We start from the raw sequence: 27,802 nt of genomic DNA, 5'->3' as shown, positions 1-27,802 counted from the left end.
GGGTCCCGGCCCCGCTCCTTCCCAGCCTAGAAGCCGGTGCTCAGTGCTCCCTCGCTCGCCACTTTGCTGGGAACTTTGGCGACTCCCCTGCGCCACCCGGAGAAGGATGTTAATGAGGGAGTGTGGCCTGGCTCTGTGAACAAGCAGCTCGGGAGCTACGATTGGCTGCGGTAAGGCGGAAGGATGACGTTATGCAAAGAAGGGGCGTGGCCAGACTGCGAGGGCCCCGCCTCTTTCCCTTTGGGGTTAGTGTGCCTGTGTTTAGCTCTGGGGAGAGTCAAACTGGATTCCACAGGGAGAGCCTGCAAATCACTTCTATTTTAGCAAGGAGAAAACAGAATCTCCATCCAGCAGGGTCCACCCCTCTCTTTCTCCCTCTCCTCTCTCTTTCTATCTCTTTCCCTCCCCCCCTTCCTCTTTCCCTCTCTCTCCCCTTCCCCCCACCCTCTCCGGTGTATCTGTCTACAGCAACCAGCGTCCTCATCTACAAGCACGGAAAGGAAAGAAACATCTTTGGTTGAGAGAGGAGGAAAAAAAAAGAGAGAGAGGAAAAAAAACTTGCCTGATTGTGGAAAATGACACTTCAAGTAGCCAACCCGGCTTCGAGAGTCCTATCTATTGTTTCTTAAATTGTCATCAGGGTGGTTTTTTTTTCTTCCTGCTTCTTCAAGTGAAGGTACCTCTACAAAAGGAAACTCCAGCCCCTCCTGTACTCCAACGGCCTGTGAATACTACAAAAAAAAAAAAGCAAAAAAAAAAAAAAAGGAAAAAAAAGCACCCAAACTCAAAATCAACCAACCAAACAACCCCCAACAGCCAAGCATACATCTCTATTTTTTTTCTTAATTTTGGTCTTTTCGTTGGATTTTCCCTTTCTTTTTTTCTTCAACCCCCCCTTGTTATCGCTCAGTTTTGAGCGAAGGTTTACATTTTTAAAAATTTTGCTTTTCAGCCCGCCGCCTTGATGTAGCGCGAGTTTCATCGACTCAAAAAAAAAAAATCTGTGGTTGGCGTTTTTCTTCCTTTTTTTTTTTCAATATTTTCAAAGGGGAGGAGATTTTCCACAAGAAAAGGTTGTTTTCATGTTTGGGATCCAGGAAAGCATCCAACGGAGTGGAAGCAGTATGAAGGAAGAGCCGCTGGGCAGCGGCATGAACGCGGTGCGGACGTGGATGCAGGGCGCCGGGGTGCTGGACGCCAACACAGCGGCGCAGAGGTGGGTACCGCTCGGGGACCGCGGCGGAAAGGCCGCGGGCTAGCGGGAGAGCCTGGAGGCGGCAGCGCGGCTACCCGGGGCCGGGCCACGCGAGTGCGTCTGCCGCTGTGCTGCGCTCGCCGCTCGGGCTCCGCGCTCCCCGGCTGCGCAGCACTTGGCGCCGGCAGCCAGAGAACTGCGAGCGGCGGAGCTGCTGGAGGGAGCCGAGCCCAAGCTTTGCCGGCACTTTCCGCAGCCTCATCTGCGACTGTTTTCATTTTGTTTTAACCCAGAAGAGGCGTCTCACCAGCACGGTGTTGGATAACTGCGCTTTTCTGACTGCTTGTTTCCTTTTCTGGGTGGTTATATTTTTTTCCTTTTCCTCCCCTTCCCTTTGCTTCCTTTCCCCCTTTATTTCTCTTCTATTTTTTCCTTTCTCTCTTTCCCCTTCTTTCCTTTTCTCCTTTCTTACTTAATTTTCTTCTCCTCCCTTCTTCCTTCCTTTCCCTTACGTCCCATATTTCTTTTCTTTCTCCCCATTTTCTTTTCTTTTTTCTACCTTCTTTCATTTCTTTTCTTCTTGTTCTTCTTCTTCTTACACCCTTGGGTTCCCAGTCTTTCCCCCCACCTTCTTTCTCAGCTTCGCTCTTTCTTTCCTCACCTCAGCAGTCTCTCCTGCTCTGTCTTCCCATTTCTCTCCCTGGCGTCTTCCCTTACTTCTGCTATCTGGTTCTCCACTTGCCCTTTCTCTACTCCCTAGCCTTCAGTTTTTCTCACTCAGCCTGCAGAACAACTTTAATTCTCACGTTCCTTAAAAGCCTTCCTCGGCCCCTGTCACCTTGGCCACCTCCAGTCCCTCTCTCACTCTTCAGAGTCTACACTGAGTGGCTTGGAGGCCATGCCCTTGGAGGCCAACTTGAGGAACTTTCCTGAGCACAGCCAGAGTCCTGTCCTGGGGCTCTTGGTCCCAAGTGAGAAATGGTACCCTATCCTTTTCATTCCTGGCCACCCGCTGGGCTTATGGGAATGGAAAACTTGGTAGCCCCAAGCCCCATTAGATTTAAAGGGTGCAGAAGGAAGAGTAATTCCATCATTCTAGTTTTGGGGTGAGGGGGACTAGGGACAACTGTCCCTGTACTATTTCCATCCCCGCTGAGCATAGGGTTGGGAGTGGTTGGTAGTGAGAGTGAATTGGGTAACTAGGCTGGAAGCGAAAGTGTGTGTGTGTGTGTGTTGCCCGGTTTTGTCGGGCACTTTGGGATGTCAGTGCGGTACCCCCCGGACACCCCAATCTCTAGTACCTGGCGGAGCTGCTCAGTCAGCAGCTCTGGCTCTTTGGGTTTCAGGAATGTGTGAGGATGAATTTCTCAGAAGGGCAAAACTTTGTCAAGACAGGTCTTTTATTTAAAAACAAAACCAAACAACATCGACAAACACACACAACAAAAAAACCAAAACATCCCGGTTCCCTTTCCCATAGCGATCAATCATTTCTCATAGCCGCGGGCCCCAATATGGGACCCTTTTCCCCTTGCTTGTGTTTGCGTAGAAAATTAGCGTGCTGAGGCCGGGCACAGGCAGCTAGCAGAAGCTGGGGAGGTTTCCTGGAGGGTGGCTGCTGCAGCAAGTAGCCTAGCGTGCCTGCATTCGTTTCCACCTGCCCCCTCACTCCTGAGATTTGGAGGCGCAGTTGGAGCCCATTCCCACGCCTTATCCTTCGAAGTTGTAAACTGCGTACTTTCTGTCTAACCTCCTTTCACCTCACCCACGGCCACGTTTCCTCTGCACGCAGCGCGGTTCAAGTGGAGTAAAGATTGTAGCGTTTCATCTCGCGCCCAAAACCCAAACAAAACTTTCACACCTCTGGATTCTGAGGACCCGCTGTCTCTGAACCGGGAGCCCAGGAACATGACTGGCGTGTGTGCGGTTCTTCAGCCGCGCTTGGGCTCCTGATGGGTCATGGAAGGCGCCCTGGGGATGTTTTGGGAACAGAGGAGGTGGGTGTTGGGGGGTTTTGCTCGCGTGTCCTGGGTGACAATGGGAGTATGGGACACGGTTTGACTTAGCGATCTAACTCTGCGTCTTTGGTCGCAGCGGGGTGGGTCTGGCCCGGGCTCACTTTGAGAAGCAGCCGCCTTCTAATCTGCGGAAATCCAACTTCTTCCACTTCGTCCTGGCCCTCTACGACAGACAGGGCCAGCCCGTGGAAATTGAGAGGACTGCCTTTGTGGGGTTCGTGGAGAAGGAAAAAGTAAGTGGGCGCAGCGCTGTCCCTAGTAGTCCCAGGCTCAGGGAGCAGGCCCAGGCGCCTTAAGAGCCGCCTCCGGGCATGCAAAGCTAACCTCACACTCCTGTGAGCGCCCCCGCCCCCCGTCACTTCCCGTCCTGGACGAATTCAGGCTCCTGAGACACAAGGTCCTGCTCCAGAAAGTTAATATGGAGCCTCCAGAACTGGAGAGAGCCCAGGCAAAACGAACCCGACTTCAGTCCATCTATCCTTGGGAACCTGGGATGTGCTAGGTCTGAACTAAGAGACCTTGCCTTGCTTGCCTCAGATGGCCCAGGCTGCAGTCCCAAGGTTAGAGGTAGAGTCTCACCCATATTCAGTACACCTCACAGAATTTTCTGGAATGAGAGTAGGAAAGAGAGAGAGAGAGAGAACAATTTGAAATGAGGGTGGAGAAGGTATTAATTGTTGCCACAATTACTGTTGCTATCTGGGCTGGCTGACTTCACAGGCTAGTGTGTGCGTGTGGGTGGGTGGGTGGGGGGGTCCCATTTGGGAAAAGTTGCCTCGAAGTTAGCGCACTCGCTCATGGAGACTTCTTGTCCTCATCTCTTGTGTCTTTGGGCCCTGCTGCAAACCAGGAAGCCAACAGCGAAAAGACCAATAATGGGATCCACTACCGGCTCCAGCTCCTCTACAGCAATGGTGAGGCTCCTGTCGGGTCGGTGCCAGCACCCTGGGGCTCCGGGTCAGGGCAGGGGGCTCACGGAGCTCCAGGTGGACGAAAGCCCCCCAGCGAAGCTCAGTCGTCAGCCACCCTCCAGGTGAACAGGCCTCTCCGAAATTTCATCCTAGGAAGTTTCTCACCTGAGGAGGCGGAGGGCGGCTTGGTCAGCCTAGGGCTGACTGGAGGCCACTTACCCCTAACTTGACCACTCGGTTGGCTTCTTCCCCACCCCCACGCCCCTTCTTGAAGCCTGTTTTGCACAACCCAAATTCCCAGGTCGCAGGGCTCCTCGGTTCTGGGGAGCTTGGAGTGGTGGTGATCCTGAAGGATCCAGGGGACTGCAGAGGGGCTCTAGAGGGGAGGGAGAGTGGCCAGGCTGGGGGATTCCCACCCCATATCTAGCTCCAGTGCTTCGAGGAATCTGGCTTCCAGGGGGAGGGGGCATTTGAACTAGGCCTAAGATCCTTTCTAGATTGGGGGGGGGGCGCATCCTGGCTCTCCCTTTTCCGGACAGCAGGAGTTCCTCTTGGCCTTGGCCCCCTTTGTGCGCAGGTTTTGTTTGTTGCCCTTGTTATTTATATTGCGGGGTTCTTTTTTTCCTTCGGGGCTTATCCCCTCTCTTAATTTTCCTTCTTCCTTCCTCCACCCCCAGGAATAAGGACGGAACAGGATTTTTACGTGCGCCTCATCGACTCCATGACAAAGCAAGTAAGTTTCTCAGAATTCCACATTGTGGGGACGATTCTCAGCTCACAGAATTTGCTGCGGTTCAAAAGCTAGTTGTGCCACCACTGAGAGATGACTGGGATCCAGACTCTCAAAGTTAGGGGGGCCCTGACAAAGTGGTGGCAGCGCAGGTTTCCCGGACCATTCCCGTCGTAGCACCTCCGCCTGGGGAAACGCTAGAGGCTCATTTCCCTCCCTGAGAAAGCCAGGCCTGGTGATTAAGACCTGGGATGCTGAGTGAAGGAGTAAGGACTGGACTTCCTCTGGGAGCCCTAGGGGGTGCAGAAGGAGCCCTAGAGAAACCCCATCCCCCGGGGTTCAGAACTTCTGAAACACAAACTAGCCAGGCTTTATCCAAGGCCCAGGCCTGAGGAACTTAGAGGGGGTGTTTAGGAGGGCAATGCTGGCCTCTGCGGGAGTGTGGAGCAGGGTGAAGTTTGCAAATGACTTCTCTATAGATTTTTATTTTATTTTTTAAAAGCGGTGGTATTGGAAAGTAGTGTTGGAAGTGGGAGCCTACAATTGTTTGAGGGTATCTTGCAAAAACCCTCCTGCTTTGGCCTCCAAGTTTGGCTGGGAGCCAGGCAACAAGAGCTAGCTAGCTTTCCATCTTAAAGGCACAGGGACATTTTCTTAAGCCTGCCAACACTTGGTGTCAAGCAGTATACATTAAGGTTGAGTTATGTTTTAAAAGATACAGTTATGAGCCAAGGTAGAAGCGAGGCTTGACATTTTAATGAGGCACAGTTTTTTTTTAAACTTCCCTCTTTTTAATTTTAAGAAAAAGTATAGTTTCAGAATGAAGTAGCTGGTTAGTTAGTTGAAGTAACAGAAAAAAGGAGAGAGCTTTATTGAGAGAAAGACAGAATTCAGAATAAAAAGAAAAGCCATCTATTGCACAGTAAATAGCATTTTAGTACCAGGGTTAAAATGTGTTTACTTGATTGTCATTTTAAAATATTCCCTTTAAAATAAGGAGGGGCGCACTTCCTTCATTGGTTTGGAAAGTTTGGAATTAGGGTGTGCTTGCATAATTAAAAATAGCTTTAGATCTGCCTGGCTATAATGTGCAAAATACACATTAATAAGCTGTTGGGAAGTTTGAAATCTTAACCGAAAGCATTTAATAACAGCTCATGTTGATTAACATGTTTGTATTTTTATTGTGACTCAAGTAAAATATATGGAACTATGAGTATGAAGTATATTTTAAAGTTAATAAGTATTTGAAAAAATTGATGTCATTTTATTTCCCTTAAGTATTTTCCTCTCCTGGAAGACTATGTTCATTTCTTAGTTGACAGCTCAGAGTAAATTTTCACTTATTGTTTTAATCATAGTTATTTTCTTGAATGCATAAATGGCTATATAGGATAATTGTCTTTCCTTTGGACTCTGAATTTTTAGTTTTTTTTTCCCCTGCTGAAAAAAAACACCCCCCCCCACACAAACTTGATTTTAGTAACTTTTAATTTGATGTCAAAACAAAAATATATCATGTGAAGTTCTGTTTTTCAAAAATTGTTTTTGATATGATGGGAATCCTTTCTTGTCCTTCTCATCAGAGAAGGGTGGAAAGAGGGGGGCAGGGGAAAAAGAATGAACTCTGCCCCATACTCCACTTGTATTTATTAGGACTTACTTTTTAAGATAAATGTATTCACAGAAACAACAGGATAAGGCCGATGTGGTCATGGAACACTGACCACTGAAGCTGCAGGCCACACTATGACCAGGACTGTTCCAAGGAGCATAGAATTAGGTCATGTTAGAGAAGATTGCTTCTATCCATTTCATATCTCCCCATAACCTCAATTCTGATCTCCCTAAACATATAGTGCTGCCAAGAATTCATTTTATCGACATATTCTTCCAAATATTTTACTAACAAGGCCATGGAGCTTTAAAAAAAAATCTACAGCTGGAGGTATCTTTGCCATTTGATAGCATCATAAGTACTATGGGGAGTGAAAGCAGGAAATGCTTCATTGAAAAAAAATAACAGATATAAGAAATTCATTTGCTATATATTACTAAAGGTTTAAATTATAAATACATGTAGTTATATATCTTGTCAGTAGCAACCTGGGACAAAAAGGTTTAATAATTATCTAAGTTGGTACGAATGTATTAAGACAAAAGCCATTTTTAGATGAGCCTATTTGCTTTCCTAATAATTGAGTAACCGCCCTTTCTATAACTTTCACTTTGAAAGGCAATCCGAGCTTATTATCCAGTTATCCAGTTGCTTGTTCTTCGATTACATGCAGCGAGAGTTTTGGAAGTTATCTTCTTATACACTCAGTTAGCATCATATACTCAAAAAAAAATAGCAGATGGGAATACCAGAGGCCTTTCTTAGCTGCAGACTCATGTTCATATTCAGCTTCAGGAGTAAAACAGTGGACCTTCCTGTAGTTCAAAAATTCACCATGATAATTAAATGCTTAAGTTTGATTTAAATTTGCTAACAGTGTCCATGCTACGTAAACACACCGTGGCCTCTTTAACAAAAAGTACGGATTGGCAGAGGCTGAGTGACTAAGGGGTATCATTGGCCCTCTGTGATACCTTTCTGAGGCACTCCAGATTTTGATGTTTAGAGTGTGGGGCAGAATACAGTCGGCAATGTGATGAGCTCTCAGAACACTAGCCCTGGCGGAGGGAACACCTGGCCACTGCGAAGCCTTCTCTCCCTTGCTCGGTGACCCTACCCCTTTTCATATTAGAGGTGTGCCTTTGTGCGCGTGAGGTCACATCCGTGACTGGCAGGCTGGGGTTGACATTCAGATGGCATCGTCTGCCAGCAGCATGCAGAAGTTGCTATGCACGCTTCAGTTGCAGAGGTTGTTCCTCATTCTGAGTAGACATAGCAGCACTGAGGTGAGCCAGAAATGGTCTCCATCAACCGAGATGTATGAACACGACACAGTGTCTCACACCTTCCTGAAGTGTCTCATTAGACTATTTGGAGGAATGATTCCTAATTCTGCACTCTACCAGGAATGATGAAGCCTTGCTAGGAGTGACTGTGGCTCCGGGGTCCCATCTTCTTAGGCCTTTTTTGTAAAACATAGAGTATAAAACGTGAAAACTTGAACAACAGCAACAGCAAACCAAACCAAACCTGTTCAATTAGAAAAGAAATGTCTTGCTTTTGGGAAGGGTTGTTCAAAACCAAGTTTAGCTGGCCTAAAAATAGATTGTTTTTGTGTCGTGGCTGTTTTTGGTATTCTATTAGTGAGCATGCAAAAGCCCTCAGGATCCAGAAGTTTATGGCTGATGCCTCCAGAAACAGTGTCAACTGTAGAAATTCTCCTGCACCCAGTTGGGGAGACCCGAGGTTTAACTTGCCTCAATTCTGATTTCCATGTATCATTTGAGACACGATTGTGTGTCATGGTTCCTTCAGTGAGGTATTTATCTTTAAGTGGTCAATAAACACAAAACTAAGCTCATTTCTTCTACCATGTTACTCAAAGAGTGAGTTTTTTCAAGTGATACTTAAATAAAGGGGAACCAATCTCAAACAAAAGTGGTTTTATTTATTTATTTCTTTTTGAGGAAGGCCAACAGCGGTCACATTATCTTTGCAAGGGCTGGTTTAAAGGTGGGGTATGTGGAGAGGGCACTCCAGACACTGTTGGTGCAAAGAAAGTGCAGGCACAGTAAATGGGAAGCTTGTGAGATTTGCTCCCTAGCTAGATTTATTTATATATTTGTTTTGATGTTCCCAGCACCTAAAGTTGTTGATTCCACTGTATTTCCCTCCCATTGATTGTTTCATCATGTTCTACCATGGCTACATAGATTTGATTAACCACTCTTTCAGTTCATTGGTAGAGAAACACTTTTGGGGCAGGGGGAGGGCATATCTATAAGTTCCCAAGGAATTTAGCAGGCCAGCAAAGAGGCCCTTTCATAGATCCAGGGGAACAAACAAGAGAGGACAGAGCAGGTTTATGTCAGGGGCCATATTTCAACAGCTTTCTGTCTCCTTTGGTAACATGTCAAAAACGCAGGTGATTTAAATTTCCTTGCACATAGAGGAATGAAGAAGTTTGGAATTTTTATGCATGATCAGGACCTGTGTTTGGGAAAATGTAAACTCATCACAGTGGAAAATGTGTTGTTTGGAGTCTGGGGGTGAAAACAAAGCTGATGGTTTTGGAGAGATTGCCGGAGCCAGATGGCCTAGTACTTCCCCAGTCTGGCGGCCCAACTGCTCCCTCCTGGATAATATACAGCCATTTGTTCGGGGATATTTACGCTAGAGCTGTTTCCATGTGAATGTTTGAACAGCATTAAAAGCGAACATATTAGTCGGGATGCATTTATCGAACTCATATGGCTGTACAGACAGCCTGTTGTCTGTGTGGGGGTCTTACTGGGGATGAGGACTGTTTGGATGTGACATGCGTGAATTGCTGACATAGGTTTTGGAGCAGGGAAGATTTGGTTTTAGACAGGAATTAAAATATATATGCTTTTAGAATCAAGCTAGTGGGAAGAATGGTTGCACCCAACTCAAAGTTCTGCTGTGAAAATGAAGTGGATCCATATCTGCAAAGGGCTTAGTACAGTGACTGACATATATTAAGTATATAATAAATTAGCTGTTCTTATGATTTTATTATTATTGCTTGACTGAGTTGACAAAGTCAATTGTGTCTGCTAATGTTGTAAATGCAGTGACTATCTGAGTAGAATATCATTTATTACGTCTAAAAAAAAGTCATATGGGATTATTTGAAAATTTAGTTTGTTTTTTGTTTTTGCTTTTTTTTTTTTTAAAAAAAAACACAAGGCATTTGAATAGTGTAAGGGCTTTTAGTTCTTTGAAACAGAAGGGATGCATCAGAAAGTCCCTGCACTGGGGACGTGCTTGCCTTTTAGTCTGGGCTGTGATGTAACCGAACAGCATAGTGAATATGATATCATGCCTAACTCACTTCTGCAAACGGGCCTGCTTAGCTGTTGAGCTGGAATTACATCTTCGCAATTTGTTCGCCAGTAGCCAAGCTGCTACTTGAGGCAAAACCAGTTTTTATTTTACTCTACTATTAATGTTAGATTTCTGTTTGATACAATTGTTTATGAAATGTCAGATTTGTGGTGTTTTCTTTGGCATAGCTTAATCTTTAACTATGGTTCTTCTACCTACTAGAAGTGGGACTGTATTAGCTAGTATTTTTTTTTAAATGAAAGACTGCTGGTGGGAAAATGTAATAATTGTTGTGCAGTGTGTTGATACCGAAGGCATCATGATTGCTTTTTGATTAGCTCAGTTCTAGGTAGTTTGCTATTATTGATAGCTTATGTTTAGAAGGTATGTCTCTTTAGTTTGAAGAAAGCAGTTCTTATATTTATGATCCTCTCTCTAAGGAGACAAATAGATTTTGCTTTTTGTTTTGTATTCAGAAATAGAAGTATCATTTTCAAGGTTATTATTTTGATTTACGTGGGAAATTCAAGTTTTTGTTACCTCTCCTCCCTCCCCCTCTTGCTCCCTCCTTTTTTGCAAACCAAGAAAAAAATTCCTAATGAGAAAAATGCGCGTTCGCACTGCTCCCTTGATTCTGATGGGGGACACAAAGAGTTAAAACTATTAGCAAAGTAAACAAAGAAAACCAAGCTCAATTCTCTGAACTTCTCTGGGCTTCCTATTGAAGTATGATCCCCGGGTATTCTCACCGTGTCATTTTCCCTTCTTCTGTGTGGTCTTTATCCGTAGTAAGTTCCAGTGAACTTTTAAGCCTCAGCAATATTTTGGAAAAGCCAGGGATGAACTATACTCCAAAGACGCCTTTTTCAAGAGAGGCAGCGTAGGCAAGCATGGGACAGAGACGGCCTGGTTTCCAGAGACGTCACACATCGACTTATAATTAAGCATTCGAAATGAGTGCTGTTTTCTTTTCAGACAGCCACTGTTGTTGTTTTGGGAGGGTGTGGAGAGGCTTTAACAGTGTTTCTCTTCTTCTTTAGTTAATTATAAAAAAAAATACGTTCAAAAGACAATCTGAAAATGAGGAGAGGATTAGCAAGAGCTTGCGTTTGTTCCTGCCTGCTTGTTATTTTCTGGTAGATGTTGACATTTAGAGAGGAGAGACTACTGTTTCAGTAGAAAATCAGGTCTCCCAATGACAGGTTTATCTCATAGGAGCACCAGGTTTTGAAAGTCGAGGAGAAGTTATTGCCATTTACTGTTTCATGTTGCTTCCTGTCCAAGCATCCCTACTGCCTTGAGGGATTTGTTTGCCCTTGGCAGGATTAACGTAAACATTATTTTCCACTTGATACTATGTCTTTTCTTTCTATGGTTGTAAGCCTCAACTGGATTCACCCTCAACGATTTATTTAAATAATGCATTTCCATAATTTCTCTTGCTCTCCTTCCCATCTTAGTGCCCCCCCCATCCTCACTTCTGATAAACACATTGATTTATTTTAAGCCAGTGTTGCCTTTGTCCCTCTCTCAGCACACCACCTTCCCCCCCAATGAGCAGACGCATGATTTACTATGGAGTATGACAACGAGCCTTCTTCTCAGTGTTCCATTGTCTGGGTCCTAAACCAGCTGTCTGTTAAAATGGTTTCACTTAAAATAGTCAATGCTGTTTATATGCCCCTGGGATCTCCCAGCTGATCCAACCTCAGCCAGCTTGCCTCAAACCCCACAGAGGCATACATTTAAATTCGGAAGAGAGGCTGAAACCCCCAGCCCCCCTTTTCCCAAATTGGTGTTAGAAGATGCCTACTCTTGGGGAGGGGGAGCCGTGTTATCATCTAGCTGTGCTCAAGTGTGAACCAGTCTTGCTGTGTGTGCTAAATGTACACAGTGAAGATGCTTTTAGTCGAGGAGCACGCTGGAGGGAGAACTTGAAGGCAATGAATAAAAAAAATGAAGGCTGAAGTCTGCTTGATGTTACTCGGACATTGAGCTCTTCAAATAGACCTATCATGCCTTCCTATACCAGGTCCCATCCAACTGCTCATTTCTGAAGCCCTTATTTTCTGTGTGTTCTATATGTATATGCATGCACGGGTGTTTTCAAAAGTCTTTTCAGTGTTTGAAAAATACTCTTGTTTTATTATTATTATTATTTTTATCTACAGTGTTAGGGGAGTCCTGCCTTTGAATTGCACAGGAAAGCTTGCTCCCTTAATGCAACAGCATAGTTTACTCTAGAGAGAAGAATTTTGTCCTTCCTGGCCCATGGTAGACTTCCACTCTCTTTTATTGTGGATTTCCCAGAAGCAGTAGTTCTGCCCCTGTGCATTGAGAACTCTTCTTATTCTATCCAGACCCAGGGAGAGGGAAGACAGAAACTGCAGATTCCACATCTCCCCAGAGTTCTTAATTATTTCTGAGCAAATCCAAACTCTCGGTTTCGTTTTTCTATGCTTGATTTGGAGAAAGAGTCTCTGTTCGGAATCCACTGGCAGAAGTGGAGTGGTAGCTTGCTTGGTATTTGGTAAAGAGATGAGTTACAGAGGGCGTGGGTCTGTTAACGAGTGATGCTGAGTAGCCAGGGAAATAAACGTGGGATTTCTGGGAGTCCCTGTCCTCCATCGCCTGCGGAGTCCTCAGTGGATTTGCCTTGCAGCTTGCTATTAACCAGATATGTTATTATGGCCCCACTCATTTCAACTAGTTGCCTTAGTAACAACAGTGTTTATCTCATCTAGAAAGATGCAAAAACGATTCTTATATAACGTATATGCCTGCCACCACCCTCTCCTCGAAAAAAATAACACAATTTCTTCTCCCTTCTCCTACCCCTCTCGCTCCAGTATGGAAAACATTACTAGTACCTGCACACTGACTTACCGGGTTACTTGTTTATCAAAGCAAACACTGAAGTTGAGGCAGAGCTTATGGTGTGTCTTAGGAGAACATAAAAATAATTTAGTGATAATAGGATTTAGTAGAATTTCGCCATTAGAATTTTTTAGCACCATGCTTAAGGATCTGTTCAGTAATTCACTGTGGTTTTTCTCCTTTTTTTTTCATTAAAAAAAAGGGATTGCAGAAAATAAAGCAGACACATATAAGTTTTCAAAAAATTTACATGTGATCCACAGTGCATGTGTAGAGGCCAAGGGACAACTCTCAGTTCTTTCCTTCTGTCCTGTGAATCCCCAGGATTTAACTTAGGCTGCCAGGCTTGTTGGCTAACACCTTACCTGGTGAGCAGTCTCACTGGCCTCAATTTTTTGGTTTTCAGAATATTCAATGATTTTCTTTCTTTCTTTCTCTCGTCTTTCCTTTCTTTCTTTCTTTCTTTCTTTCTTTCTTTCTTTCTTTCTTTCTCTCTCTCTCTCTCTCTCTCTCTCTCTCTCTCTCTTTCTTTCTTTCTTTCTTTCTTTCTTTCTTTCTTTCTTCCCTTCCTTCCTTCCTTCTTTCTTTCTTTCTTTCTTTCTTTCTTTCTTTCTTTCTTTCTTTCTTTCTTTCCTTCTCTTCTTCTTCCTCTTCTTCTCTTCTTCTTCTTCCTCCTCCCCCTTCTCTTCCTCTTCTTCTTGGACAAAGTTTCTCTGTATAGTTCTGGCTGCCCTGGAACTCCCTCTACAGACCAGTCTGGCTTTGGATTCAGAAACTCCATTTTTTAGAGTAAAACAAAAAACTTCTTGGTAATTTAGAAAGGTCATTTAGAAACATAGGAAAGATGTCTAGTGAAAAGGCTCATAAAATAAAGGTGTTTGCTGAGTAAACCTGGATTCCTGAGTTCAATTCTTGATCCCCACATGACGGAAAGAGAGAACCAACCCCCGCAATTTGTCCTCTGACCTACACACACACACACACACACACACACACACACACACACTGGCACATGCTCCCTCAATATAGTAAATAAATAAATATAATAAGAATAAAGGAAGGATTATGTATGCATGCTGAAACTAGTCACTAAAGATATGAAGCTTAATAGGACATTAACATAATGCAAGTTATTGCCCCAAAATACAGAAAGGGTGAAATGTAATATTATAGTGTGAAACTCTGACCTGTGGTCCCTAGTGATGGCGAGCATCACCCTAACCAAATGGTCAGAGTTTATGCTGCTAATAAACTTGTACATAGTAGAACCTAGTTCAGAGAGGATTCAGCATCACCCTCTACTGTTGTCCTGCCTTGAAGTCTAAGACTTTAATATGATCTTGAGGAATCCCGACAAACCCGAATAGAAGGATATTTTACAAAGTAACTGGCCTATATTTTCAACAACGTTAATGCCATGAACTACAATGACTGGAGGATATTCAGAATGAAAGGAGACATGACAGCTGAGTGCAGTGATTAGTACTGGATTTTCTTTTGCTGTAAAGGACATTATTAGGTAATTGGTAAATCTCAATAAGGTCTGGAGATTAGATTATTCTATTGTATCAATGCTAATTTTCTGATTTAGATAATTGTGCTGTGATTATGCATGAAAATGCCTTGTTTTCAGGAAATGCATGCTGATATATTGAGGCCATATCTGCAATTTGCTAAAAAGTGATTTAGGGAAAAAGAGAAAAATAGGAAGCAAATTTAGTAAAATGCAAACATTTGAGGAATCTGGGTAATGGACTATCCTGCCATGGACTTCTAAATATATTCTTTCAACCTTTCTAGATGTTTACAGCTAAAGTAAAAACATTTTATTTTTTTTTAGTACAAGGTTATGATGAGCTAGCCATAAAAAATAGTTTTGATAGGCCAGTGGTAAAGAAATGTACTTTTTTTTCATCCAAGGCTTTTCTTTTAATTTTTGATCTGTTGCAGTTTGCTTTGCTTTGTGTTCAGATACTGTAACCAGATCATTGCCCATGGATCTGTCTGCACTGGGTCTTAAGTTGTGGACACTCTGTCTCCAAGTTCAAAACCAAAATGCGTGAGAGAGATGACAAGTTAGGCGCAGAAGTATTTTTGTGTGCCACTTAAGAACAAGAATAATCTCTGGTTAATTTAAATAGTTTTGTCACTGAGAAACTGAGGGTTCTGTGAATGTGTGAAAGTAATTTTATTAACAATTTGAGGCTGTGTTATATTAGTATTATGCAGTGATACAGTGTTAAGTGAGTTAAATGCATGCTGGTGCAGAATCCTGTTTTACTAATAGCACTGTGATTTCTTTTGGCTTGGGTAGTAACCTGTAGATCCACGTTCAAGCTGGAGGTTCTGGGGAACTTGGTGGGTGTCCTGAAGCAAAATGTGATTGTGTTACAAAAATAAAAGAAAGGGAAGAGAAAGAGAGAGAGAGAGAGAGAGAGAGAGCAAGGCATTGAGGCTGGTGGTTTAGGACGCTTGATTTTGAGAATGAGACAGAACTCTTTATTTAGGGAGCTGACTGTGACTTCATTCCCCACACAGAACATGCTGGCAAGTGTTCCTGTTTGGGTGGGCGTACACCCTGCACCAACACATGTTTTCAGCATCTTGGTAGGAAGAGGGGTTTTCCCTGGCTGCCTCACTTCAGAAATGACATAGTCGGTGCACAGACTGCTCGAGCCTTTTCCCAAACTTGTTTTCTGTCGCTTGCCAGTAGAACACTAACTGTGGGGTCTGGGAAGAGCGGAGAGGCAAATGTGTTCTAGTGGGTGATCAAACCCACATGCTTTTCTATATTTGAAATACAAAACACTGTAGCCTCTTCAGCCTTCTGAAGCTTCCCTCTTTATTGATTAGACTTATTTTTATTCTGTATTGAAAGAGACTTATGGTTGTCGTGACAACAGATGCCCATCACATGCACTGGTCCAAAGATGTGAGTAATGAGGTGGTTGAGAGAGCAGAGAGGATCACATCCTATTCCACTCAATTTGGGTTGATCCTGAGCAATGTGTCCTGAAATAATCAGCCCGGCTGATTTGTTTTTTGCTCCTAAAAGTTAATTGGCCCCCAGCAGGGGCAAGGCGGTGAAGAACAAGATTGTTATAGGCAATGCTCTGCTACTTGCTTCTATTTTTAGCTAAAGACATGCCTTTACTTTCAGGCCATAGTGTACGAAGGCCAAGACAAGAACCCGGAAATGTGCCGAGTGTTGCTCACGCACGAGATCATGTGCAGGTAAGGAATCTCTCTCTCTCTCTCTCTCTCTCTCTCTCTCTCTCTCTCTCTCCCTCTCTTTCTGCAAAGTAAAGATGACTTTGGATCTCACGCCTAGGCAAAGTCAGTTCCATTGGTTGACTATCTGTTTATTTTGCTTTTAGTAAATATTCTGGAAGAAAGAATTCTTAGACACATTTGGCAGTGTCAGGGATCACGACGGTTCTCAATTATTTATTACATTTCATCTCGGAAGACATCGGCTTGCATTTTGATACCTCACAGATAATGGCCACAGAGCAGTGCCCTCAGTCACCCTTCACAGTGGAGTCAAATCCAGTACAGCCTGCTCAGTGGTGACATTTGCACTCAGCCTCATGCTTAGTAAAATGAGAGTTCTTTTGAAGTCCACGGAGGCTTCTGTTTGGGTCAACTTGAAAGTTATAGTTCCTCCTTTTGAGTTCTTCTACTTAATATAACCCCCATACCCAAGCCTCATTTCTCCTTAAACTGATCTCTTTTTTTTTCTTTTCTCCTTGCATTTGGTCTTTGACTTACCCTATTCATATCTGAACATGAAGCTAATATTTCTTGGAGGTAGCGAGCTTTGAGATTGGGGCAGGATAGTGAAAAGGAGTCCCTATGCTCCTCCCATAGGAGTCTTCTCACGTTGGGCTGTAATCATGCTGATGTGGTATCTGAGACCACCATCACCTCCATGGCCTCAGCCAGGCCTGCACAGGAGAGGGGCAAGAGCAAGGGATAGCCTTTTAACTTGTGCTCCTATTCCTTGTAAAAACAATCCAGTATTTTGCTCCCTATAGCTCTCAAGGAATTGGATAAAGCAGGAAGATGCCACTCTGCATCAGAGAAAGGCTCCTAATTGCTTTGTTAGGAGCAGGGCGCCCTGGCCCAGTGTGTACTGGGCTGCTAAATGTCATTGACCAATCCATCTGAGTCTTCAGCTGCTGTTTCAGCATGGGCAGCTCTCCTCTGCTGTTCATGGACTCTTCTGGAAAACAACCCCAAAACTCTACAGGTGGAAGTAGAATCAAAAGGGCTTCATGTGTTTCCTGAATGAAATCCCAAATACTAACATTTGGGTCTCTAAAAATTCCATGTTTCCTTTTTTTTTTATTATTTTTTTAAAAAAATATAGTTCTGATTTATAGCTTGAAGATGTAGAAGAGTTTCACACATTTTATTTCAGTGATTTGTAAAACTTGTTAATTATTCTTAAAGCTAGGTTGCTTTCCCTCAGATTTAAGACAACAGTAGCCGAACGCTCCCAAATGATGTGGGATTCCTTCCATTAGTGGGGAAAGTTAGTTTTACCCTGTGTGTAAATATCATCTAGGTGAGTGGTACCTTTCGGAATTAAAGGAGAAAGATCCATTTTGAAAAGCAGTAAAACATGACCTTGTCTGTATTACTACTTCCCCAAGCGTTTCTCTCCGACTTTAGCCTTCTACAATTAGCATACCATTAGAGGGAACCCTCCAAGTGGGGCTGCTCAGGATTGGAGCAAAACAGGAAACAGGAAGACAGATTTCAACCAACAGGCCAGGCGCTATCTATACATTGCCTATTTGCATTTTGTATCTGCATATGTTTGGATTATGCCGGAGAGAATTCTATTCTTGAACTACTTAGAGATATATTATGCCTCTCACGCACAGGCCTCCCCTCGATTAATGCAGTTTATATTTTCCTTGTTTTTAAAATTCATTGGTCCAAAGTGCTTTATGATGCTGGTTGCTGTGCTTTACTGCTGACGGTGCCTCTATTTTTCAGCAACATAAAAATAGCAAAAATAAAATTCTCAAGCCACTGAAGGCAAATGATGCTGTGTGTACCGCCTGGCTAAGAGGGAAAAGCCATATTCCAAATGTCATCTTGCTAATGTTACAGATTACGGCTTTCCTGGCTGCCTATAGATGCGGAAGGGGTACTGTTTGTTTACCAGGCTGCCATGACCCCATTACACAAACCTGTCATCTATTGTGTGGCTAACAGTCTTTTAAATTGCAAATCTGATACTCTTTAGGGGGCTCCAGGAAGAAAATTCTCACTTTCCATACCATCCTATTTCTCTTGATTTCTTGCCTCTTGTAAGTGGAAGTTGGGTTGTGCTGAATTTGCACCAGGGGTGCAAATGCAGCCTCAATTATAAGCATAAAATTAGAATCTGTTCACCATTAATCAGCCTGGCTAATTGCTATGCACCACCATTAGCCATATGGTGTGAAAGACAGCTTGCTCTCCCCAAGATGAAATTTCTTCATTGCAGACATGAAATAGTGAAGGCCCTGGATTTTAAAATAGCTTGTTTTAGATATTTAATTTCTAAACAACTTTCTGCAGTGCTTTCTATCAAAGCTAACGGCACAATAAAACTTTGCGTGGATGTCACAAAAGCTGTGTGTTTATAGTGTGCTGGCTGTGATGGAGGAGACAGAGAATTTCGTTCCACAAGAAAGGGTTTGGTGCATTCTGTTCATCACAGGCAAATGGAAGGGAAAAGGAAAAGATAAGCAAGACACACACGTGTCTCACGTGTTGTAAATTAGGGAAAACAAACAAAACAAAACAAAGCATTGTGTTTTGTGGAGAAGGTGATCCCATTGTGTGGGATGGCTAAGGGAACTGACTTCATGAGTTTATAATTATTGACTGCTGAGGACAACCTCTTTGATTGGATGATGCGGAGCACTTCCAAAATATAAGAGCGCTTCTTCCTTTTGGTGATTTGGAATCTATCACACCAATCATGGTGGTGAAGTTCTTAAGATAACATTGTTCCTTGGATTTTTTAAAATTTGTTTTTATTGAGCTATATATTTTTCTCCGATCTCCTCCCTTTCTCTCCCCTCCCCTTCTACCCTCTCCCATGATCCCCGGGCTCCCAATTTACTCAGGAGATATCTTTTTCTACTTCTCATGTAGGACTCTCTTAGGGTCCTCTTTGTTGTCTAGGTTCTCTGGGATTGTGAATTTGTAGGCTGGTTTTCTTTGCTGTATGTCTAAATGCCACTTATGAGTGAATACATATTATATTTGTCTTTCTGGGTCTGAGTTACTTCACTCAATATGTTTTCTAGATCCATCCATTTGCCCGCAAATGTCAAGATATCATATTTTTTTCCACTGTGTAGTACTCCATTGTATAAACGTACCACATTTTCCTGAATACTTTTTTTCTTAACGAGTTGGATTCTGTAAGGGGTTTGCTTATGAGAGTACCCTAACTTCTGTGTTTAATGGAACCCAGCTTGGTTGGGGGACTTGGAATCCTGCTCTCCAGAGATGCAGAGTACAGCAGGGGTTCGTTTTCAGTGCCCAGGAAGAGGACAGGTTTTAGGCACACTAAGGGAGAATTCTTGCTTATTTTCTTTTCTTTTGCAGAAGAATCATGAATCTCAGGCTAGCCTATTTCCTCTTTTGCTTCCTTATTAGACATTTTCTTTTTTCCTTCTTCTTTTCCGGGTTTAGGTAACTTCCTCCTTCAGACACCAGCTTAAGCAGGGCTTCTCCGGGGAAGCACCTCTGGCCCTTGGCCCAAGTTATATTCCCTTGTGAGCAGTCCAGTGTAGCAGGTGCTTTTAACTTTATAGCACTCTGTGCCCTTGCAAATGACACCTAACTGTCTGTCTTTATTCGGCCATGCCCCTCAAAGGCCCGGAAGTGATTCAGTTTTCCTCCACGCTTCAGTTGTCCCGTTTGTGAAATGGGATGTTAATACTGTCTCATAGAATAATAATTAAGATTAAATGCTATTCGTTCCTATAAACTCTTTCCACAATGCTAGGCAGAGTCAGAACTGAAAGCCTGTTATGATTCGAAACAATATTAATAGAAGCAGTAGTAGAGGCATCATTTGTGCCTGTGGGTGCTTAGTTGCTCAAAGTAACTGATGGTAAGAAAATATTGAAAAGAGGCTTAGTGTCTATCAGAATCTGAATATACCTGTTCTGTTGCAGTTGTCGGGGCTATGTGTCTTTATTTCTTAGTGCCTACTACGTGCAAGGGCTTGTTGCAAGAGGCAGGAGAGCTTTCAAGTTGGAAGCTTTATGTAGCCAATTCGACTTTACTGGGCAAAGGGGCTCATGTGACGGCACGATGAGGCAAAGGACTGTGTTTGAGAGGAAGATGGAAGAGTTGTGGCTGGGTCATAGGAGTGGGAAGGGAGAGCGATGAGATGGGAGAGGGATTTTCGAGGCTGCATTAAGGAGAGTTTGTGGTCCAGGCAGAATTGTTGTGTGGAAGTTTATAGCTGGGCAGACCTGCGGCCTGGAGCTGGCCAGAGGGACTTGATCAAAGATAATCAATGTCAGACTGTGCTTTTCAAAGGCGAGAACCAAAATGGCATGGAAGGCAGGGTTGGGAAGTGTGGAAGAAGAGGAATAAAGGAGAGAATGGCTCCATTCTTGAGAGGAAGAGTCACATTGAGTAAGAAAGTCGCACTGTAGAATTAGGAAGTATCTTGTGCATACAGGGCTCAAGGTATGGAAATCAGCCCTGAGGGTATCCTAGTGCCGATGAGATAGATGTACATGGGTACAAGGAGCGAAAACCCCCAGGTCGCTGGTGACTCAGGAAGTAGATAGATACCCTGGGGCTGGCCACAGTTTTGAATGAACCCAACTGGCAAGAAGTGCTGGCCACTCTTACAGGAGAATGCTGATCAGTGGACAAACGAACTCTAGAGAAATGAAGGAGGACTAGACAATGTTAGCAAACATGGAAAAAAAATCAATCGGGAGAGAAGAGTTCCAGATATGAGCCCCATTAATTCACAGGGCCGAGAGTGCCCCGGTAGGACAGACTGAGTGGAGCCGGCAAGGTTGCATGCTCGAAGATTAAGTCTTCCGGAAACAGACAACTTTTAGGGGTGGCAGGCTGATGAAGGACAGAAGAGTCAACGGATTAGATCCCGCCTGAGCTCATCCCCTTTGTAAGTATTAACCAGGCTATCCAGTAATTCACGAAGCCCCTTCTCCAGCCACTTTGACTGAGGAGGGTAGGATTCTTCATTTTTATTGAGACGCTCAGTTTGAAATGACTCCTTTAGCAAGGAGCAGTTGCACCTGTCTGTAATCCCTGCACTTGGGAGGCAGAGGCAGAGGATTGCTGCCGAGCTGAGGCTAGCCTGTGCTGGATGGTGAGTTCTGCCCCCCCACTCCCGTCAGCGCTGCGTAGCAAGACTCGGATCTTAATTGTCCCCACCCGCTACCCAAATGGCTCATCTCTCCAGTGGCAAGAGGCTCTTCTTCCAGAAAGAAGTTATGTGCTTGAGACGACAATCCGCAGGCACCAAGCCTAGGGAGCCTTCAGATGTTTCCTGCCCTGATTTATGAACCAGCGAGTCAGCTCACTGGAAATCCGCCACCTGTGTTAGGCCGCTAAGGCAGGGGCTCCCATGTCTGCTTTTTCTCTAAGTATGCAGAACTGGCTGGGAAAGACATGGTCATGCTGAGCAAGAGGCTGCTGTTCTGAGTCTCCAGGGCATGTAGCCCATGCCAGGTGTGGGGGACCGACTGCTGTGACTGGCCACATGGCAGTCCTGTCATTTGGGTTGCAGATTAAAAAGGCACGCAAAGAGCAGTGGCACTGGCCTGCTTTTTTGGGACCCTGATCTTGGGCAAATCAAGTTAGGCAAGCCCAAGTCCGCTCACTAGATGCCCGTTGCGGGGAGCGTGTGCCCAGCCTGTGCGCGCACAGATGGCGGGAGGCTGAGTGACGCTGTGTGAGCGAATGGGGGCCTCAGGCATGCTCATTCTGTTTGCTCTGATCAATGTGCTTACTTTTCCCTGTAAGAGCTTCTTCAACGGTGTCATTTACCGGATTGCTCCAGTATAATCCCTCTTCTGCCTAAACGTTAGTGAATTTTGCTCTCTAGCTTGGCCCTCCTGGTTGATGCCTGCCCTGCCTGGAGTGGAGATCAGTGCCCATTTTGCTTTCTTTGACTTTAGTAGAAAGAAATGGGTCAGTTCTGACTATCTTCCATGGTAGTGTGTCTACCCTACCTTTTTTCTTTTTAGTGTATAGAGTTCCATGGATACAGATTTGCGTGCACACACACACACACACACACACACACACACACACACACTTCAAGGTACATACACACATGTATTACATGTACATACATGCCTGTGGACATCTTTGTCAGTTTTTCGCCGATATGATAAAATGTCTGTTGGAAACTAATTAAGAGAGGAAGGGTTTCTTTTGGCTCATTTTTCAAAGGGTTCCATCGATGGTTGCTTTGTATTTCTGGGACCATGATGGGGCAGAACATCATGGCAGAAGGACCTGGTGGAGAAAAGCTGATGGCCAAGAAGCAGAGACAGGGATCTAGCAATGGCCCAGGGCAAGGTACAGCCCACAAGGATATGTTCCCAGAGACCTACTTCCATCAGTCAGGGCCACTAAAGTTTCCAGAACCTCCAAAAATAGTGAAACTAGTTAGGACTTAGTCTTGATAGGAGCCTGTGAGGGGCATTGCATGATCCTATCTTACCTGTCTTTGTATCTTATGAGTGATATTGTATGCACTTCTGTGGTGGCTGAGATGTTGCGGGGAATGTTGGCTATATGATACAGCAGTGTGACCCAAGAAACAGTAACCCATCTAAGCTAGCTCCGTATTTTCTTCCTAAGTGTGTAGTGACTTCCATTACTTCCTTTTTCTGTTTTCTGGATTCTCACTATTTAGTTGCCATCCTGTCCTTTTCATATGCGTGTGCCTTTGAGTCCCTTGGAGTCACAGCTTAGAGATCTGGCATAATTCATCTGTTATCCAGGGTTCTGTGTGTTGTGGAGATGAGGACTGTCCAGGAGAGGAAGAACATCTCTGGGGCTAAGAGTGACATTGGTTTGGAGGAGGTTGTTTGGTGGGCAGGATGGGTAGAGTATGCAATGCTTGCCTAGGAAGTCAGCTTTGCTTTTCTGTCTGCCATGTCCCATACAGGCCACCATACTTATTCATAACATTGTTGATTAATATTCACCCAATCATTTATTCATTGAGTCATTTAATAGCTGAGCTCTGATATTCTATCTTAAGCTCTATGCATGAGGGAATTGATATGGCCAGTTTCTACCTTCATGTCACATAGGAAGTAGCAGAAAGGGAGGATGGAATGGGAAAAAATCCCCAACAAAAATGCCCTAATATGTAAATAACAGGTTGAGCTGCATTATAGTAGCTGCTCCAGAGAAAAACAGCTCAGTTAAGATTAAAGGTGATGTGTCAGGTAAGCCAGGGCATCTACACCAACTTCTAAGGACCAGGGAAAAGTAGTTGAGGGCAGAAGGGCAGGGGGAGCTGCAGAACAGAAACTTGCCCAGCCTGTATCTGAGGTATGATGGAGCGTGTCACGTTGGAGGAATCGCAACTGGCCCAGGAGGCTGGAGGTTGGCAAGCTGGAAAGAAAAGGGTGGCAGGCAGGTCAGTGGCCTGGCTTTCTGCCACACCATGGATTTATTCAAAGTACAACGGGAAGCTGTTCAAAGGTCTTAGCCCACGAAATGGCACAGTCCCCTGGCCATTTCACAAAGATCTGCTGGATGGGGCAGACCTAGTAGATGGAGTCAAAGTGGAGACAGCAAAGCCAAGGGGGAGGTTTTGTAAAACTCCCAGTGATAAATACAAGTGACTGGGCTGAAGACAGTGATGGTGGGTAGGGAGAGAAGTCTTGGACTTTAATGTGTGGTGTGTGTGTGTGTGTGTGTGTGTGGTAACCCGTAGTTACAATCCAAGCAAACTTGAAGAGTTCCGTGAGAATGTTTCATCCAGGGAGGACGGTGGTGAGGGTAGAGCTACCCAGGGCCCACTTGTTTAGAGAAGGAGAAGGAAGGACGGACACCCTCTGCTTTCTCAGTATCTGCTTTCCTCCCTGGATAAAGGGCACATGGCTATGTCAGTGGACTGTTTTTGGCAATCACTCTGTCTACACAGCTCAGGCTTCTCAGACTTGAAGTATAAACAGGGTATAAACCCAAGGGTGATCCTGATACTGCTCCACCTTGGGTTCTTAATTGGACCAGCCATTCTTGATGATGATGCTAACCTGACAAACAGAGAACACTGGTGGAGAGGACCAGTCCTCAGAAATAATGAAATTAGGTTTTCAAATACTATTTTATACTTTTTGTGCACGCATGCGTATATACTTGTGGGTTTGCATATCATGGTGCGTATATAGAGGTCAGAGGACAGCTTGAGAGAATAGCTTCTCTCCTTCCACCTGTGGATCACGATCAGGCTCAGGTCTTCAGACTTGGTGGCAAGCACCTTTACTTGCTGAGCCGTCTTGCTGACCCCAGGAGTTGAGTTTTAAGCTATTTATTTTGTACACATGCCAACCCCTAACAATTCTTCTCCCCTATGTCTTTATTGGTTTCCGAGGTAGGATACCTGGGGCCTACCACTGCATAGCCCGACTTACTAGAAAATTTTCCTCCAGATCAGAAAGTGACTAGATTATGTGTGGAGGGGGTGTTTTCCAGCTGGGGCTCTGGGAAGAGAAGTGAGATACAATTCTTTCTATTGCCTTTTGCAAATATAGATGCAGGCAAGCACCAAACTGATTCATTTCTCAGGAATTCAGTGAAAGAGAAAAAGATGTCTCAATTTTGGTGAAATGTTTGGAAATATTCCTGAGTCTTGAAAAGTGAAATTCAATGGTAGTATCCAGCAGATATCTAAATTTAGGCTGTGTATATATGTGTGTTTGTGTGTGTGGTGAATGTGTGCATGTGTATGTTTGTGTGAGTTTGTGTGTGTGAATGGGTGTACGTTTGTGGTTTTGTGAGTGTGTATGTTTCTGTATGTGTGTGTCTATGAGCATGTTTGTGTGAATATGTGTGTGTGTGAGTGTGTGTATGTGAAGTTTGTGTAAGTATGTGTGTGCGATTGTGTGTTTGCATGTGTGTGTATATTTGTATATTTATATGAGTATATGTGTGAGTGTGTGTATTTGTGTAAGCATATGTGTGTATTTGCACACATTAGAATGTATAAGAGGGATGGAGAAAAGTACGTATTTTACTTATGGTATGCAATAGAATCCAGCTCCTGAGGAACCTTCCAGCCTTCTTTACTGATCAAGCATGTTCCTTTACAGTGTAGTCCTGAGTGGAGACTAGCCAGGGGACAGCTTGTTACTTACAAACGTATTTCAGATGGATAGTTTTCTGCTGAGGGTGGATATTTATCAGAAACATGACATTTTTCAGCTGAGGGTTGTATATCTCAGATGGTAGAGTGCGTGTTGGAAGTCCTAAATTCAATCCCCAACACCATTACATAAAGTGGGTATCTACCAATAATGCTAGCCAATACTGAGGTGGTGGTGGGAGGAGGCCCGCAAGTTCAAGATTAATCTTACCTGCATAGCAAGCTTGAAGCCAGTCTTGGATGCCTAAGACCTTGTCCTGAAAGAAAAAAGAAATACATGATCTTTTATTCATTCCTTTGAAACACCTTGGGCTTTTAAATTTTTGGTTACTTATTTATTTATTTATTTATTTTGACCTGGCAGTCTCGAGCACACAACAAAGTAGGATCTGCCTAGCAGGGCTTTCTTTGCTTATGGCTGTTCTTCTTGTGTTCTCATGTATACAAACAGGGTTGTGCTGGCCAATGGATCCATTGTCCCCAGTTTTCTCAGGAAACTAAAGTGGTGGCCAGTGCTGGCCATCAAAGCCAAGAGGACTGAGGCTAAGCTTTGGGCTTTCTCCTGTCTCACCTTCTCCTTACGTGGATCAGTATGTGTGGCCTTTATTCTCAAGAAGACATTCAAATGCAAACTGTCATTGCTCAGGGATTTTTTGAGAAGGCTGTGGTTGAAGGAAGTGCCACCCATCAAAAAGAGGAGAAAAAAAGAATCCACTTAACACAGAACGACTAGAGGGAGAGCAATCACTCATCCTCATTATTGACGCCTTCCACGCAATTAGTGTGTTCTTGAGGGAAGGGTGTTTGATCCACCCACGACCCTGCATATTCTCATTGGGTAGATGTGAGAACACAGTACTTCACAGTGAACCCTGCCAATACCCGCGTAGTGAAGGAGAGACCCCAGCTTAGGGCTGCATTCCTGGCTCTGCAAGGGCCCTCTCCCTCTCCTGTTCTCTGAGCACGGAGAGGTTAAGCCTGGCCATTAACCCATAAGTGACCCAAGTAGAGTTTTCTGTTCCTGGGATCCGTTGATTGCCAGGTATAGCTTTGTGGTAATTCTAGCATTTGCCACCCAGCAATTTGAACCTTCTGTCTGCTTAAATGATGATTTTACATGGTAATGGTTGGTACTAAATCCTCTCGCTTTTGCTCCGCAGCCGCTGTTGTGACAAGAAAAGCTGTGGCAACCGAAATGAGACTCCCTCAGATCCAGTGATAATTGACAGGTAGGGACCACTCTTCTTTCACTGGATTCTTAGTCCTCATTATATGCAACACCTGCTTTGTGTCGCTCATCGGCGCGGGTTAGGGATGCATGCGGCTGAAGTTTGCCTGTTGGTCCTGACTTAGACTGCGCCGAGTTATTGTGATTTCTGGGAGAGCCATATGGAATGTTCTTTGGAGGCCTGTTTCTTGGATGGCTCTGGTTTCGTGCCTGATTAATGCACATAAAGTAATATATATGTGTATGTTCATTCCTCACGCTCTGTGGTTCAGTCCCCATGGTGTATCAGGAAGCTTCAGAAATAAAATAATAATAGTTTTTGTGATTTATGAAATGTGGTTGGGTGCTTATAAATATTTAACTTTTATTTGAAAAATGTTTGAATCATTATCACTTTTAGCTACAGTAGTTCTGTTGGACGTAATCCATCTACATTTTAAGGTTTTATTTATGCATAAAAGCAGTTTAAAGAGATCTGTGAACCAAGATTTTTCTCCTGTTATTTCCGGGCTTGATTGCAGCTCGCACGGCATTGTACGTTGATTAATTTATCCTGCTTGTCTTAATTATTGTGTTTTTAAACAGATCCATATTACTAATCTGACATGACCAAGTAAATCACTGTAGAACAATACATCTGTTTCAGTTCGCCAGTGCAGTTTTGAGTCAGTGTGCACACATTGCGCAGGATGGCATCCCAAATATTCATTTTACGTTTTAATTATTGGAATTCATTGTATGGAAACATGTATGATAAACCATTCGTTACATGGCACTACTCATTGAGAATTAAATGGCCTGGAAGCTTTATGGAGACTGTCAATTGTCAGCTAGGAAAAGAAAAAAGAATCTTCATTCAAATGAGGCAGATTCCTTCATTGAGGAAATCAACAGCCAAGGGCATGTCCCATTTTGGGCTTTGATAATATCGTCTTAGACAACAGCAACACAAAGATGCAACAAGAACAATTTGTTAAATTCCTTGTGTTTGTGAATTTTGCTTTATCATTTTTCAGGTAAAGAAACCTAGGTGTCTGTCTATTTTGTTCATTCTAGTTTCTGTCCAAAGATTGTTGGTTATGACCTCTGTGAGTCTTCAGGATCTTAGCTCAGCCCTGATCACCAAGTAGCTCTGTAAAACTTTCACTTTAACTGAGTATTGTAGTCAGAGATCTCATGCTAATAGTCGTGAATATATATACATATATATATTATATTTGATATGCATAATAGCATCTTAATTCCCTGTTATGAGGCGAAGGTTCACTGTACGGTGATGTTGTCTGGTGTCCATTGAATGAGAATGGTGTGCTTCTCAGATATATCATTCATAAGACTGTATTTTCTGACCTGGAAGATAAAAATCTCCCAAAGAATAAGGTCAGAGGCCTACCTCCCTGCGGCTGGTGTCATTTGTGTATCCCTCTCAGAGCGCTGCTTCCTTTTTTAAGCAAGTGTTTCCTATTCTTGCATTAAAAAG

General features: G+C 43.8%; 1 protein-coding gene across 6 annotated transcripts in view; it reads left to right on the top strand.

The window, feature by feature from the left end:
- Nucleotides 1-460: 460 nt before the first annotated feature.
- Nucleotides 461-27,802, top strand: part of Ebf1 (EBF transcription factor 1) — a 385,736-nt gene continuing 358,394 nt past the window's right edge. For 2 of the 6 annotated variants that reach the window (XM_075992865.1, XM_075992866.1), the window contains exons 1-6: nt 798-1,216; nt 3,290-3,446; nt 4,064-4,127; nt 4,802-4,857; nt 15,858-15,931; nt 26,255-26,323. In XM_075992865.1, coding sequence (XP_075848980.1) covers nt 1,083-1,216; nt 3,290-3,446; nt 4,064-4,127; nt 4,802-4,857; nt 15,858-15,931; nt 26,255-26,323 — 554 coding nt within the window. In that variant the 5' untranslated portion in view covers nt 798-1,082. Of the gene's footprint in view, nt 1,217-2,060; nt 2,177-3,289; nt 3,447-4,063; nt 4,247-4,801; nt 4,858-15,857; nt 15,932-26,254; nt 26,324-27,802 lie in introns of those variants that run through there. The other 4 variants (XM_075992867.1, XM_075992868.1, XM_075992869.1 and 1 more) reach the window with 4 other exon arrangements.

This window comes from Microtus pennsylvanicus, chromosome 11 (genome assembly GCF_037038515.1).
Source record: "Microtus pennsylvanicus isolate mMicPen1 chromosome 11, mMicPen1.hap1, whole genome shotgun sequence".
Lineage (NCBI taxonomy): Eukaryota > Metazoa > Chordata > Mammalia > Rodentia > Cricetidae > Microtus > Microtus pennsylvanicus.
Note: the sequence above shows the minus strand (reverse complement) of the source record. Positions and strands in the feature narration are given on the sequence as shown.